Here is a 12,485-nt window from a genome sequence, read left to right as displayed (position 1 = left end):
CTTGGTGGGCTGTAGTGTGAGGTGATGTAGTTTCTCCTTGTATACAGCCTCAGACAGCAAAGATATGGCTGCTCCAGTGTCCACTTGCATCCGTACTGCGTTTCCATCCAGTAGTGGTGTCACCCAGTAGCCGTATCCATTGTCTGAAATTGACATAACATGTAAAGATTCTTCCCCTTCAGGCAGGGTATCACTTTGTTCGTCTTCTGTGTGCTCCATTTTATGCACTTTCTTTTTGTACTTCCTGAAGTCGCTTTTCCTTTGTTCAGTACTTTTGTTTGATTGTGTCTCTTTGTTTTTACATGCACGTTCGATGTGACCCTTTTTTCCACAACTTCTGCAGTCTAAGTCTTTGCACCAACACTCCTCTGCTTGGTGACCTGGTTTCCCACAGCGATAGCATGGCTTGCCACCTCCTGCCTTGTTTTTTACCCATGTAGACACCTTATGCACTTTGGTCGATGCACTTAGCTGTTGTGCGTCTTCATTTGCCATTTCCATTGATGTACTCACTTCTATTGCTCTCTGCAATGTTAAGTTACTCTCAGTCAAAAGGCGTTTCTGAATTGCCTCGCTGCGCATGCCACACACTAACCTATCACGTATAGTGTCGCTCATTGATCGCCCAAATTCACAGTGTTCAGATAACTGTTTCAATACAGCCACAAACTGTGAGATTGATTCCCCCTCCTCTTGATTTCTCTTATGAAACCGGAATCTCTCTGCGATTATCAGTGGTTTGGGAGAATAATGTCCTTTTAAGGTAGCCACAATTTCATCATATGATTTATCACCAGGTTTTGCAGGCGTTACTAGGCTGCGCAGTAGATTGAATGTTTTTCCTCCCATAACAGTCAAAAATGTTGGCACAACGACTTCTGCTTTAATGCCATTTGCCAACACAAAGTACTCAAAACGTTCTGTGTAAGAACTCCATTGTTCCACAGATTCATCAAATGTTCCTATATTTCCAATCAATGCAGACATTTTTGGTTTATTTTTCTAACTCACACTCTTCAGACGGTCCCTTACACACAGACCCCTTTTTTTCCCTTTCTTTTAACTCATGATGACTTAACTTTCTCCCGCAGCGAAACTCTTCCTATCCCTCGAGGCTCTCGTTGCCGTGACATCAAAGGCTAGCTAGCATCACTCGACTGGCTAGCTCCACGTTTTGTTTGCGTCTTTCTAAAGCGAAGGGGGAAAAAACTAATTTAACTCAGACTTTCTGCCGAAGATGATGAGTACAAACGTGAGAACGTTTCTTCCTCGTCGCCAGTTTTTTTGTATAGCACACTGTATTACTTATACAACTAATATAAGGACAGGACATGAGACGGGAGTAGAAATTAACGTGGGCATTGTTTAATGCGTTTTACAGGAAGAACATTCCAAGCGTTTTTAATGTAGGTAAGCAAGGGGGGGAGGGGGGGGTTACAGGTGCCCTAAAGGGACAAAACTAGAATATCAATACACAACAAAACTGGTTAAGCTCCACATGGTCATCCAGAACCTGTAGCTGAATGGGCATGGTGAGTTGCTTCACTTTCCCAGACCCTAGGGTTTGACCCTCCAGCGCAGTGTCCGACAACAGTGTTCAGCTTAGTGAGTGGCAGCCACTGTTGGCGAGCTAATGTGCGATCCAAAAAACAGCCGGTAGCCCCAGAGTCTATGAAAGCAGAATTGTCCAACTGCCCATTGTCCCACCGCAGGTTGGTCGGAAGCAAGGTGCGTGCCGTGTCGGCAGCTGGAGACTGTATCTGACTCGCCAGTATTCTCCCGTTTACTGACGAGTCATCCCCTTCTCCAGTCAGTTCGGGACAGGAGGCCGGGAAATGTCCAGACTGTCCACAGTAAAGGCAACATTGCTCGTTAATCCTGCTCCTTCTCTCCAGAGCGGAAAGTCTGGTGCGTCCCAATTGCACCGGCTCCTCTGAAGGATATGAAGGGGAGCCAGAGCCGAATTGATAACTCTAACGGGATACCGGGCCAGCAGGCCCAGCATACTGCAATAGCCCAAATGAAGAATCGCCTCCCGAAGCGGAGCTGGAAACACTGGAACCAACTCGGAATCCCTCCGTCCTCTCATGACGACGTTCCCGAAGCCGGTTGTCTATCCAGATGGCCAGAACGATAAGTTTCTCCAGAGTGTCAGGGTTGTCCTGGGAAGCCAGTTCATCCTTGAGAACCGCACTGAGTCCGTTCAGAAAGACTGAGTGAAGTGCCTCTGTATTCTAACCGTTCTCAGCAGCGAGCGTCCGAAAGTCAATGGCGTAATCCGCTACGCTCCGGCTGCCCTGTCAAAGCACAATGAGTCTTTGAGCAGCACTCCTGCCACTGATGGGGTGATCAAAAACCCTCATCTTCTGCGTGAAGCTTTGCCAATTGAAACAAATGTCTGATTGCTGCTCCCATATGGCTGTTGCCCAGGCCAGAGCCCGTCCTGAGAGCAAGGCGATGACATATACCACTCTGGAACACTCGGTGGGAAACGTTGATGCCTGCAGCTCGAAGACCAGCAAACATTGGAGCAGGAACCCAAGACACCTCCCAGGATGCCCCTCATAGTGCTCCGGTGCCGGGAGATGAGGCTCCCAAGGGGAGGAAGATGATGAACTGGTAGAAAGTGGAGGGTTAGGAACCACCACAGGTGCAGCAACCGTTGCTCCTGTCTGTTCGGTCTGCAGAGTGAACACAAGTGTTCCTAAATCCTCCGACAATGTCTTCAGCCACTCCTCATGGCGACCAATCACAGTTCCATGGTGAGTGAGAGCCGACCGCAAGTGGTGGAGCTCGGAGTGTCCTTCGGATGACGGAGAAATCTCTGCTGGGTCCATTTTTGGCTCAGGTCTACTGTGACAATAACTCTAGTACAAACTCGGACCCAGGCACAGAGAAACACAGCAGGCAGAGGTGAAGGTAAATCCAGAATGTTTACTGAAGTATTCACAGGAAAAACAACAAAGCAAGTGCACATGTGTATAACACAAAACAAGACAAGAGACCTGAGCAACCGGCCCAGTTTCATAGAGGAACCTAAATAGTCCTAAACCAGGTTCACCTGGACACTAGAAACACAAGGATGCCCTCCAGTGGCACACCCAGGGATAACACTCCATGATGACCTCTAACCTGTGGCAGCCTTGATGACAGCTTTGCACAATCTTGGCATTCACTTAGCCAGCTTCACCTGGAATGCTTGTCAAACAGTCTTGAAGGTGTTCTCATATATGCTGAGCACTCGTTGGCTGCTTTTCCTTCACTCTGCGGTCCAACTCATCCCAAACCATCTCAATTGGGTTGAGTTCGGGTGATTGTGGAGGCCAGGTCATCTGATGCAGCACTCCACCACTCTTCTTCTTGGTCAAATAGCCCTTGCACAGCTTGGAGGTTTGTTGGGTCATTGTCCTGTTAAAAAACAAATGATATTCCCACTAAACTCAAACCAGAAGGAATGGTGTATCACTGCAGAATGCTGTGGTAGCCATGCTGGTTAAGTGTGCCTTAAATTCTAAATAAATCACAGATAGTGTCACTGCAAAGCACCCCCACACCATCACACCTCCTCCTCCATGCTTCACGGTGGGAACCACACATGCAGAGATCATCCGTTCACCTACTCTCCGTCTCATAATGACACGGCGGTTGGAACCAAAAATCTCAAATTTGAACTCATCAGACCAAAGGACAGATTTTCACCGGTCTAATGTCCATTGCTCGTGTTTCTTGGCCCAAGCAAGTCTCTTCTTATTATTGGTGTCCTTTAGTAGTGGTTTCTTTGCAGCATTTTACCATGAAGGCCTGATTCACAGTCTCCTCTGAACAGTTGATGTTGCGATGTGTCTGTTACTTGAACTCTGTGAAGCATTTATTTGGGCTACAATCTGAGGTGCAGTCAACTCTAATGAATGTATCCTCTGCAGCTGAGGTAACTCTGGGTCTTCCTTTCCTGTGGCGGTCCTCATGAGTGACAGTTTCATCATATCGCTTGATGGTTTTTGCGACTGCACATGAAAACTTTCAAACCTTGAAATTTTTGCATTGTCTGACCTTCATGTCTTAAAGTAATGATGGACTGTCATTTCTCTTTGCTTATTTGAGCTGTTCTTGCCATAATATGGACTTGGTCTTTACCAAATAGGGCTTTCTTCTGTATACCACCCCTACCTTGTCAAAACACAACTGATTGACTCAAACGCATTAAGAAGGAAAGAAATTACACAAATTTACTTTTAACAAGGCACACCTGTTAATTGAAATGCATTCCAGGTGACTACCTTGTGAAGCTGGTTGAGAGAATGCCAAGCGTGTGCAAAGCTGTCATCAAGGCAAAGGGTTCCTACTTTGAAGAATCTAAAATATATTTTGATTTGTTTAACACTTTGTTTGGTTACTACATGATTCCATATGTGTTATTTCATAGTTTTGATGTCTTCACTATTATTCTACAATGTAGAAAATAGTACAAATAAACAAAAACCCTTGAATGAGTAGGTGTGTCCAAACTTTTGACTTGTACTGTATATAAAACAAAGAAACATTTTTGACTACACTGGGCCTTTAAGTTTCACTTGAGAGTGTTAGGGTGATGGGGTGTCGGTGAGGGAGTATGGGTGTGGGCGTGTGGGTGAAAGAGGGAGTGTGCGTGAGGGAGTGTGGGTGGGTGAGGGCATGTGGGTGAGGGTTTGTGGGAAGGAGATTGTGTGAGGGAGTGTGTGGGTGGGGGCGTGTGAGTGAGAAACAGGCCCTGTGGTAGATTGGGTGTGGAAAACCAGTACAATTAATGGGTAGACTCAAAAGAACTGCCTTTTGGATAAGAAAGAAAAAAGGAAAGAAAGACTGGGTAATATGTTCAAAGTTCCCCTTTTTCACAATTACTTGTCTGAGGAATTTTAAGAAAGCAGTTCACGAATATGGTAAATAAATGTGCTAACATGTCTTTGTTTAAATGCCAAAGGAATCTTATACTGTACATGAAGAGGGAGCATTAGCTCAAATAGAGACATGATAATGAATTTGACATTTATAGTCTTTTACAAGTTCATTACATTGTAGCTTTCAGGAAGTAATCCAGTGGAAAAACAAGGAAGCCCTTACAATATATCCTGATGCCTTAGTCCATATCTGGACTTGCTCATCATATTAACGCAGCATACTGAGGTCTTGGGGCAACTGACAACTTTAATCCATAACATAGTTTGAGGAAAGCTCCCATAATGAGCCACCAAAGCTCACTACAGTATCTGTATGGCTCTGGTAATATTTAGCACGAGTGCACAACATAGTGAGATGGGAGATTGAGATTTGAAACATGTCTTTTGACTCTATCAGGTTACTTGAAGCTGGAGAGCCCTCTGCTGCAGAGCCGTCTTCAGCAGTACAAGAAGTCTAAGGAGAATTCTCCTGGAGCCCTTCTTCAGCAACATGTAAGTATCTGTCTTCTGTCACCATCCTAGCATCTAGAACACTATTCCACATCTATTATATGTCAGATTTAAAATGTCATTTTCAGCCATGATTATCATAATTGTTGTCGTGGGATAAGTTGTTATTTTCTTTATTGGCTCCCGTTGCCCTGTGGTTCTGGAAAATACCTGCATCTGTTACACTTTCCATCTTGGTCACCGAGCTTGAAGGCCATCATGTTGGTCTCATCTCTACGTCAGTCAGATGTGGGTTGCTGTTGTTTGTGACTGTCTGTTTTGAGAAACAAAACTGTAAGGAACAGATGAATCCGATTAGCTCTGGATGTGAATGAGGAGAATCCGTATGACCATCTCTCACATCTGTGTTTGCTTTCATCAAAACAAAGAATGCTGTAATTCCTCCTCTGACTCATCTTTACGTCTAAATAGTGTATTATTCCTGCTTATCCGTTCTAAACTAAATATTGCATGTTATGACTAGGCCTAATGATTTGAGGTTAGAGGTACAGTATGCCATTTAAGATTCCAGTCATTCCGACGGGATGCAGAGGACAAGTCAGATTGGAGTCCTGTCCTGTCCTGTCTCTGATTCCCTCAAAAGGACACAGTGTGTTTTATTCAATAACATATACCTGCTTGTCATCTTCATGTGGACTGACAATTATTCCTGTATTGGATTAGCATTAGCAGTCCTGTATTATTTCCTGTCTGTCTGCCTGTCTGCGTGCCTGTCTGACTGTCTGTGTCAGGAACTCTGATGTCTGGTGTTCTATCCCAGATGTCTGGTGTTCTATCCCAGATGTCTGGTGTTCTATCTCTGATGTCTGGTGTTCTTTCTCTGATGTCTGGTGTTCTATCTCTGATGTCTGGTGTTCTATCTCTGATGTCTGGTGTTCTATCTCTGATGTCTGGTGTTCTATCTCTGATGTCTGGTGTTCTATCCCTGATGTCTGGTGTTCTATCCCTGATGTCTGGTGTTCTATCTCTGATGTCTGGTGTTCTATATATGATGTCTGGTGTTCTATCCCTGATGTCTGGTGTTCTATCTCTGATGTCTGGTGTTCTATGTCTGGTGTTCTATCCCTGATGTCTGGTGTTCTATCTCTGATGTCTGGTGTTCTATCTCTGATGTCTGGTGTTCTCTTTATGATGTCTGGTGTTCTATATATGATGTCTGGTGTTCTATGTCTGGTGTTCTATGTCTGGTGTTCTCTATATGATGTCTGGTGTTCTATATATGATGTCTGGTGTTCTATATATGATGTCTGGTGTTCTATCCCTGATGTCTGGTGTTCTATCCCTGATGTCTGGTGTTCTATCTCTGATGTCTGGTGTTCTATCTCTGATGTCTGGTGTTCTATCCCTGATGTCTGGTGTTCTATCTCTGATGTCTGGTGTTCTATATATGATGTCTGGTGTTCTATCCCTGATGTCTGGTGTTCTATCCCTGATGTCTGGTGTTCTATAAATGATGTCTGGTGTTCTATCTCTGATGTCTGGTGTTCTATATATGATGTCTGGTGTTCTATACCTGATGTCTGGTGTTCTATATATGATGTCTGGTGTTCTATCTCTGATGTCTGGTGTTCTATATATGATGTCTGGTGTTCTATATATGATGTCTGGTGTTCTATATATGATGTCTGGTGTTCTATATATGATGTCTGGTGTTCTATATATGATGTCTGGTGTTCTATCCCTGATGTCTGGTGTTCTATCTCTGATGTCTGGTGTTCTATATATGATGTCTGGTGTTCTATCCCGATGTCTGGTGTTCTATGTCTGGTGTTCTATCCCTGATATCTGGTGTTCTATATATGATGTCTGGTGTTCTATGTCTGGTGTTCTATGTCTGGTGTTCTCTATATGATGTCTGGTGTTCTATATATGATGTCTGGTGTTCTATCCCTGATGTCTGGTGTTCTATCTCTGATGTCTGGTGTTCTATCTCTGATGTCTGGTGTTCTATCTCTGATGTCTGGTGTTCTATCTCTGATGTCTGGTGTTCTATCTCTGATGTCTGGTGTTCTATCTCTGATGTCTGGTGTTCTATATATGATGTCTGGTGTTCTATATATGATGTCTGGTGTTCTATATATGATGTCTGGTGTTCTATATATGATGTCTGGTGTTCTATATATGATGGCTGGTGTTCTATCCCTGATGTCTGGTGTTCTATCTCTGATGTCTGGTGTTCTATATATGATGTCTGGTGTTCTATATATGATGTCTGGTGTTCTATATATGATGGCTGGTGTTCTATCCCTGATGTCTGGTGTTCTATCTCTGATGTCTGGTGTTCTATCCATGATGTCTGGTGTTCTATATATGATGTCTGGTGTTCTATCCCCGATGTCTGGTGTTCTATGTCTGGTGTTCTATCCCTGATATCTGGTGTTCTATATATGATGTCTGGTGTTCTATGTCTGGTGTTCTATGTCTGGTGTTCTCTATATGATGTCTGGTGTTCTATATATGATGTCTGGTGTTCTATCCCTGATGTCTGGTGTTCTATCTCTGATGTCTGGTGTTCTATCTCTGATGTCTGGTGTTCTATATATGATGTCTGGTGTTCTATATATGATGTCTGGTGTTCTATATATGATGTCTGGTGTTCTATCGCTGATGTCTGGTGTTCTATCTCTGATGTCTGGTGTTCTATATATGATGTCTGGTGTTCTATCCATGATGTCTGGTGTCCTATATATGATGTCTGGTGTTCTATCCCCGATGTCTGGTGTTCTATGTCTGGTGTTCTATCCCTGATATCTGGTGTTCTATATATGATGTCTGGTGTTCTATATATGATGTCTGGTGTTCTGTCCCTGATGTCTGGTGTTCTATATATGATGTCTGGTGTTCTCTTTATGATGTCTGGTGTTCTATGTCTGGTGTTCTCTATATGATGTCTGGTGTTCTATCCCTGATGTCTGGTGTTCTATCCCTGATGTCTGGTGTTCTATCTCTGATGTCTGGTGTTCTATCCCTGATGTCTGGTGTTCTATCCCTGATGTCTGGTGTTCTATATATGATGTCTGGTGTTCTATATATGATGTCTGGTGTTCTATCCCTGATGTCTGGTGTTCTATATATGATGTCTGGTGTTCTATCTCTGATGTCTGGTGTTCTATCCCTGATGTCTGGTGTTCTATATATGATGTCTGGTGTTCTATATATGATGTCTGGTGTTCTATATATGATGTCTGGTGTTCTCTTTATGATGTCTGGTGTTCTATGTCTGGTGTTCTCTATATGATGGCTGGTGTTCTATCTCTGATGTCTGGTGTTCTACCTCTGATGCCTGGTGTTCTACCTCTGATGCCTGGTGTTCTATCCCTGATGTCTGGTGTTCTATATATGATGTCTGGTGTTCTATCCCTGATGTCTGGTGTTCTATCCCTGATGTCTGGTGTTCTATATATGATGTCTGGTGTTCTATCCCTGATGTCTGGTGTTCTATCCCTGATGTCTGGTGTTCTATATATGATGTCTGGTGTTCTATATATGATGTCTGGTGTTCTATCTCTGATGTCTGGTGTTCTATCTCTGATGTCTGGTGTTCTATATATGATGTCTGGTGTTCTATATATGATGTCTGGTGTTCTATCCCTGATGTCTGGTGTTCTCTATATGATGTCTGGTGTTCTATCCCTGATGTCTGGTGTTCTATATATGATGTCTGGTGTTCTATATATGATGTCTGGTGTTCTATCCCTGATGTCTGGTGTTCTCTATATGATGTCTGGTGTTCTATATATGATGTCTGGTGTTCTATCCCTGATGTCTGGTGTTCTATGTCTGGTGTTCTATCCCTGATATCTGGTGTTCCATATATGATGTCTGGTGTTCTATATATGATGTCTGGTGTTCTATCCCTGATGTCTGGTGTTCTATATATGATGTCTGGTGTTCTATATATGATGTCTGGTGTTCTCTTTATGATGTCTGGTGTTCTATGTCTGGTGTTCTATCTCTGATGTCTGGTGTTCTATCCCTGATGTCTGGTGTTCTATCCCTGATGTCTGGTGTTCTATCTCTGATGTCTGGTGTTCTATGTCTGGTGTTCTATCCCTGATGTCTGGTGTTCTATCTCTGATGTCTGGTGTTCTCTTTATGATGTCTGGTGTTCTATATATGATGTCTGGTGTTCTATATATGATGTCTGGTGTTCTATGTCTGGTGTTCTATGTCTGGTGTTCTCTATATGATGTCTGGTGTTCTATATATGATGTCTGGTGTTCTATATATGATGTCTGGTGTTCTATCCCTGATGTTTGGTGTTCTATCTCTGATGTCTGGTGTTCTATATATGATGTCTGGTGTTCTATCTCTGATGTCTGGTGTTCTATATATGATGTCTGGTGTTCTATATATGATGTCTGGTGTTCTATCCCTGATGTCTGGTGTTCTATCTCTGATGTCTGGTGTTCTATATATGATGTCTGGTGTTCTATCTCTGATGTCTGGTGTTCTATCTCTGATGTCTGGTGTTCTATATATGATGTCTGGTGTTCTATCTCTGATGTCTGGTGTTCTATCTCTGATGTCTGGTGTTCTATATATGATGTCTGGTGTTCTATATATGATGTCTGGTGTTCTATCCCCGATGTCTGGTGTTCTATGTCTGGTGTTCTATCCCTGATATCTAGTGTTCTATATATGATGTCCGGTGTTCTATATATGATGTCTGGTGTTCTATATATGATGTCTGGTGTTCTGTCCCTGATGTCTGGTGTTCTATATATGATGTCTGGTGTTCTCTTTATGATGTCTGGTGTTCTATGTCTGGTGTTCTCTATATGATGTCTGGTGTTCTATCCCTGATGTCTGGTGTTCTATCCATGATGTCTGGTGTTCTATATATGATGTCTGGTGTTCTATCCCCGATGTCTGGTGTTCTATGTCTGGTGTTCTATCCCTGATATCTAGTGTTCTATATATGATGTCCGGTGTTCTATATATGATGTCTGGTGTTCTGTCCCTGATGTCTGGTGTTCTATATATGATGTCTGGTGTTCTCTTTATGATGTCTGGTGTTCTATGTCTGGTGTTCTCTATATGATGTCTGGTGTTCTATCCCTGATGTCTGGTGTTCTATGTCTGGTGTTCTATCCCTGATATCTGGTGTTCCATATATGATGTCTGGTGTTCTATATATGATGTCTGGTGTTCTATCCCTGATGTCTGGTGTTCTATATATGATGTCTGGTGTTCTATATATGATGTCTGGTGTTCTATATATGATGTCTGGTGTTCTCTTTATGATGTCTGGTGTTCTATGTCTGGTGTTCTCTATATGATGTCTGGTGTTCTATCTCTGATGTCTGGTGTTCTACCTCTGATGCCTGGTGTTCTACCTCTGATGCCTGGTGTTCTATCCCTGATGTCTGGTGTTCTATATATGATGTCTGGTGTTCTATCCCTGATGTCTGGTGTTCTATCCCTGATGTCTGGTGTTCTATCCCTGATGTCTGGTGTTCTATCCCTGATGTCTGGTGTTCTATATATGATGTCTGGTGTTCTATATATGATGTCTGGTGTTCTATCCCTGATGTATGATGTTCTCTATATGATGTCTGGTGTTCTATCTCTGATGTCTGGTGTTCTATCTCTGATGTCTGGTGTTCTATATATGATGTCTGGTGTTCTATGTCTGGTGTTCTCTATATGATGTCTGGTGTTCTATCTCTGATGTCTGGTGTTCTATCTCTGATGTCTGGTGTTCTATCCCTGATGTCTGGTGTTCTATCCCTGATGTCTGGTGTTCTATCTCTGATGTCTGGTGTTCTATCTCTGATGTCTGGTGTTCTATCTCTGATGTCTGGTGTTCTATATATGATGTCTGGTGTTCTATATATGATGTCTGGTGTTCTATCCCTGATGTCTGGTGTTCTCTATATAATGTCTGGTGTTCTATATATGATGTCTGGTGTTCTATGTCTGGTGTTCTATCCCTGATATCTGGTGTTCCATATATGATGTCTGGTGTTCTATATATGATGTCTGGTGTTCTATCCCTGATGTCTGGTGTTCTATATATGATGTCTGGTGTTCTATATATGATGTCTGGTGTTCTCTTTATGATGTCTGGTGTTCTATGTCTGGTGTTCTCTATATGATGTCTGGCGTTCTATATATGATGTCTGGTGTTCTATCCCTGATGTCTGGTGTTCTATCCCTGATGTCTGGTGTTCTATATATGATGTCTGGTGTTCTATCCCTGATGTCTGGTGTTCTATCCCTGATGTCTGGTGTTCTATATATGATGTCTGGTGTTCTATATATGATGTCTGGTGTTCTATCTCTGATGTCTGGTGTTCTATCTCTGATGTCTGGTGTTCTATCGCTGATGTCTGGTGTTCTATCCCTGATGTCTGGTGTTCTGTCCCTGATGTCTGGTGTTCTGTCCCTGATGTCTGGTGTTCTATCCCTGATGTCTGGTGTTCTATATATGATGTCTGGTGTTCTATATATGATGTCTGGTGTTCTATCTCTGATGCCTGGTGTTCTACCTCTGATGCCTGGTGTTCTACCTCTGATGCCTGGTGTTCTATCCCTGATGTCTGGTGTTCTATATATGATGTCTGGTGTTCTATCCATGATGTCTGGTGTTCTAGCCCTGATGTCTGGTGTTCTATCCCCGATGTCTGGTGTTCTATCCCCGATGTCTGGTGTTCTATCTCTGATGTCTGGTGTTCTATAAATGATGTCTGGTGTTCTATCTCTGATGTCTGGTGTTCTATAAATGATGTCTGGTGTTCTATAAATGATGTCTGGTGTTCTATAAATGATGTCTGGTGTTCTATATATGATGTCTGGTGTTCTATCTCTGATGTCTGGTGTTCTATCCCTGATGTCTGGTGTTCTATATATGATGTCTGGTGTTCTATATATGATGTCTGGTGTTCTATATATGATGTCTGGTGTTCTCTTTATGATGTCTGGTGTTCTATGTCTGGTGTTCTCTATATGATGGCTGGTGTTCTATCTCTGATGTCTGGTGTTCTACCTCTGATGCCTGGTGTTCTACCTCTGATGCCTGGTGTTCTATCCCTGATG

At 42.9% G+C, this 12,485-nt stretch overlaps 1 protein-coding gene across 8 annotated transcripts in view; it reads left to right on the top strand.

Moving 5' to 3' along the window:
- The window catches only part of LOC106611981 (mitogen-activated protein kinase kinase kinase kinase 4), a 144,278-nt gene that overhangs the window by 94,389 nt on the left and 37,404 nt on the right, over nucleotides 1-12,485 (top strand). For all 8 annotated transcript variants that reach the window (XR_006771060.2, XM_045724060.2, XM_045724063.2 and 5 more), the window contains one exon: nucleotides 5,332-5,426. Coding sequence is in view for 7 of the 8 variants with exons in the window: in XM_045724060.2 (XP_045580016.1) it covers nucleotides 5,332-5,426 (95 nt within the window). In the remaining variant the exon portion in view is untranslated. The remainder of the gene's footprint in view (nucleotides 1-5,331; nucleotides 5,427-12,485) is intronic.

This window comes from Salmo salar, chromosome 09 (assembly GCF_965601325.2).
Source record: "Salmo salar chromosome 09, fSalSal1, whole genome shotgun sequence".
NCBI lineage: Eukaryota > Metazoa > Chordata > Actinopteri > Salmoniformes > Salmonidae > Salmo > Salmo salar.
The sequence above is the reverse complement of the archived record's forward strand: the minus strand, read 5'-3'. Positions and strand labels throughout refer to the sequence as shown.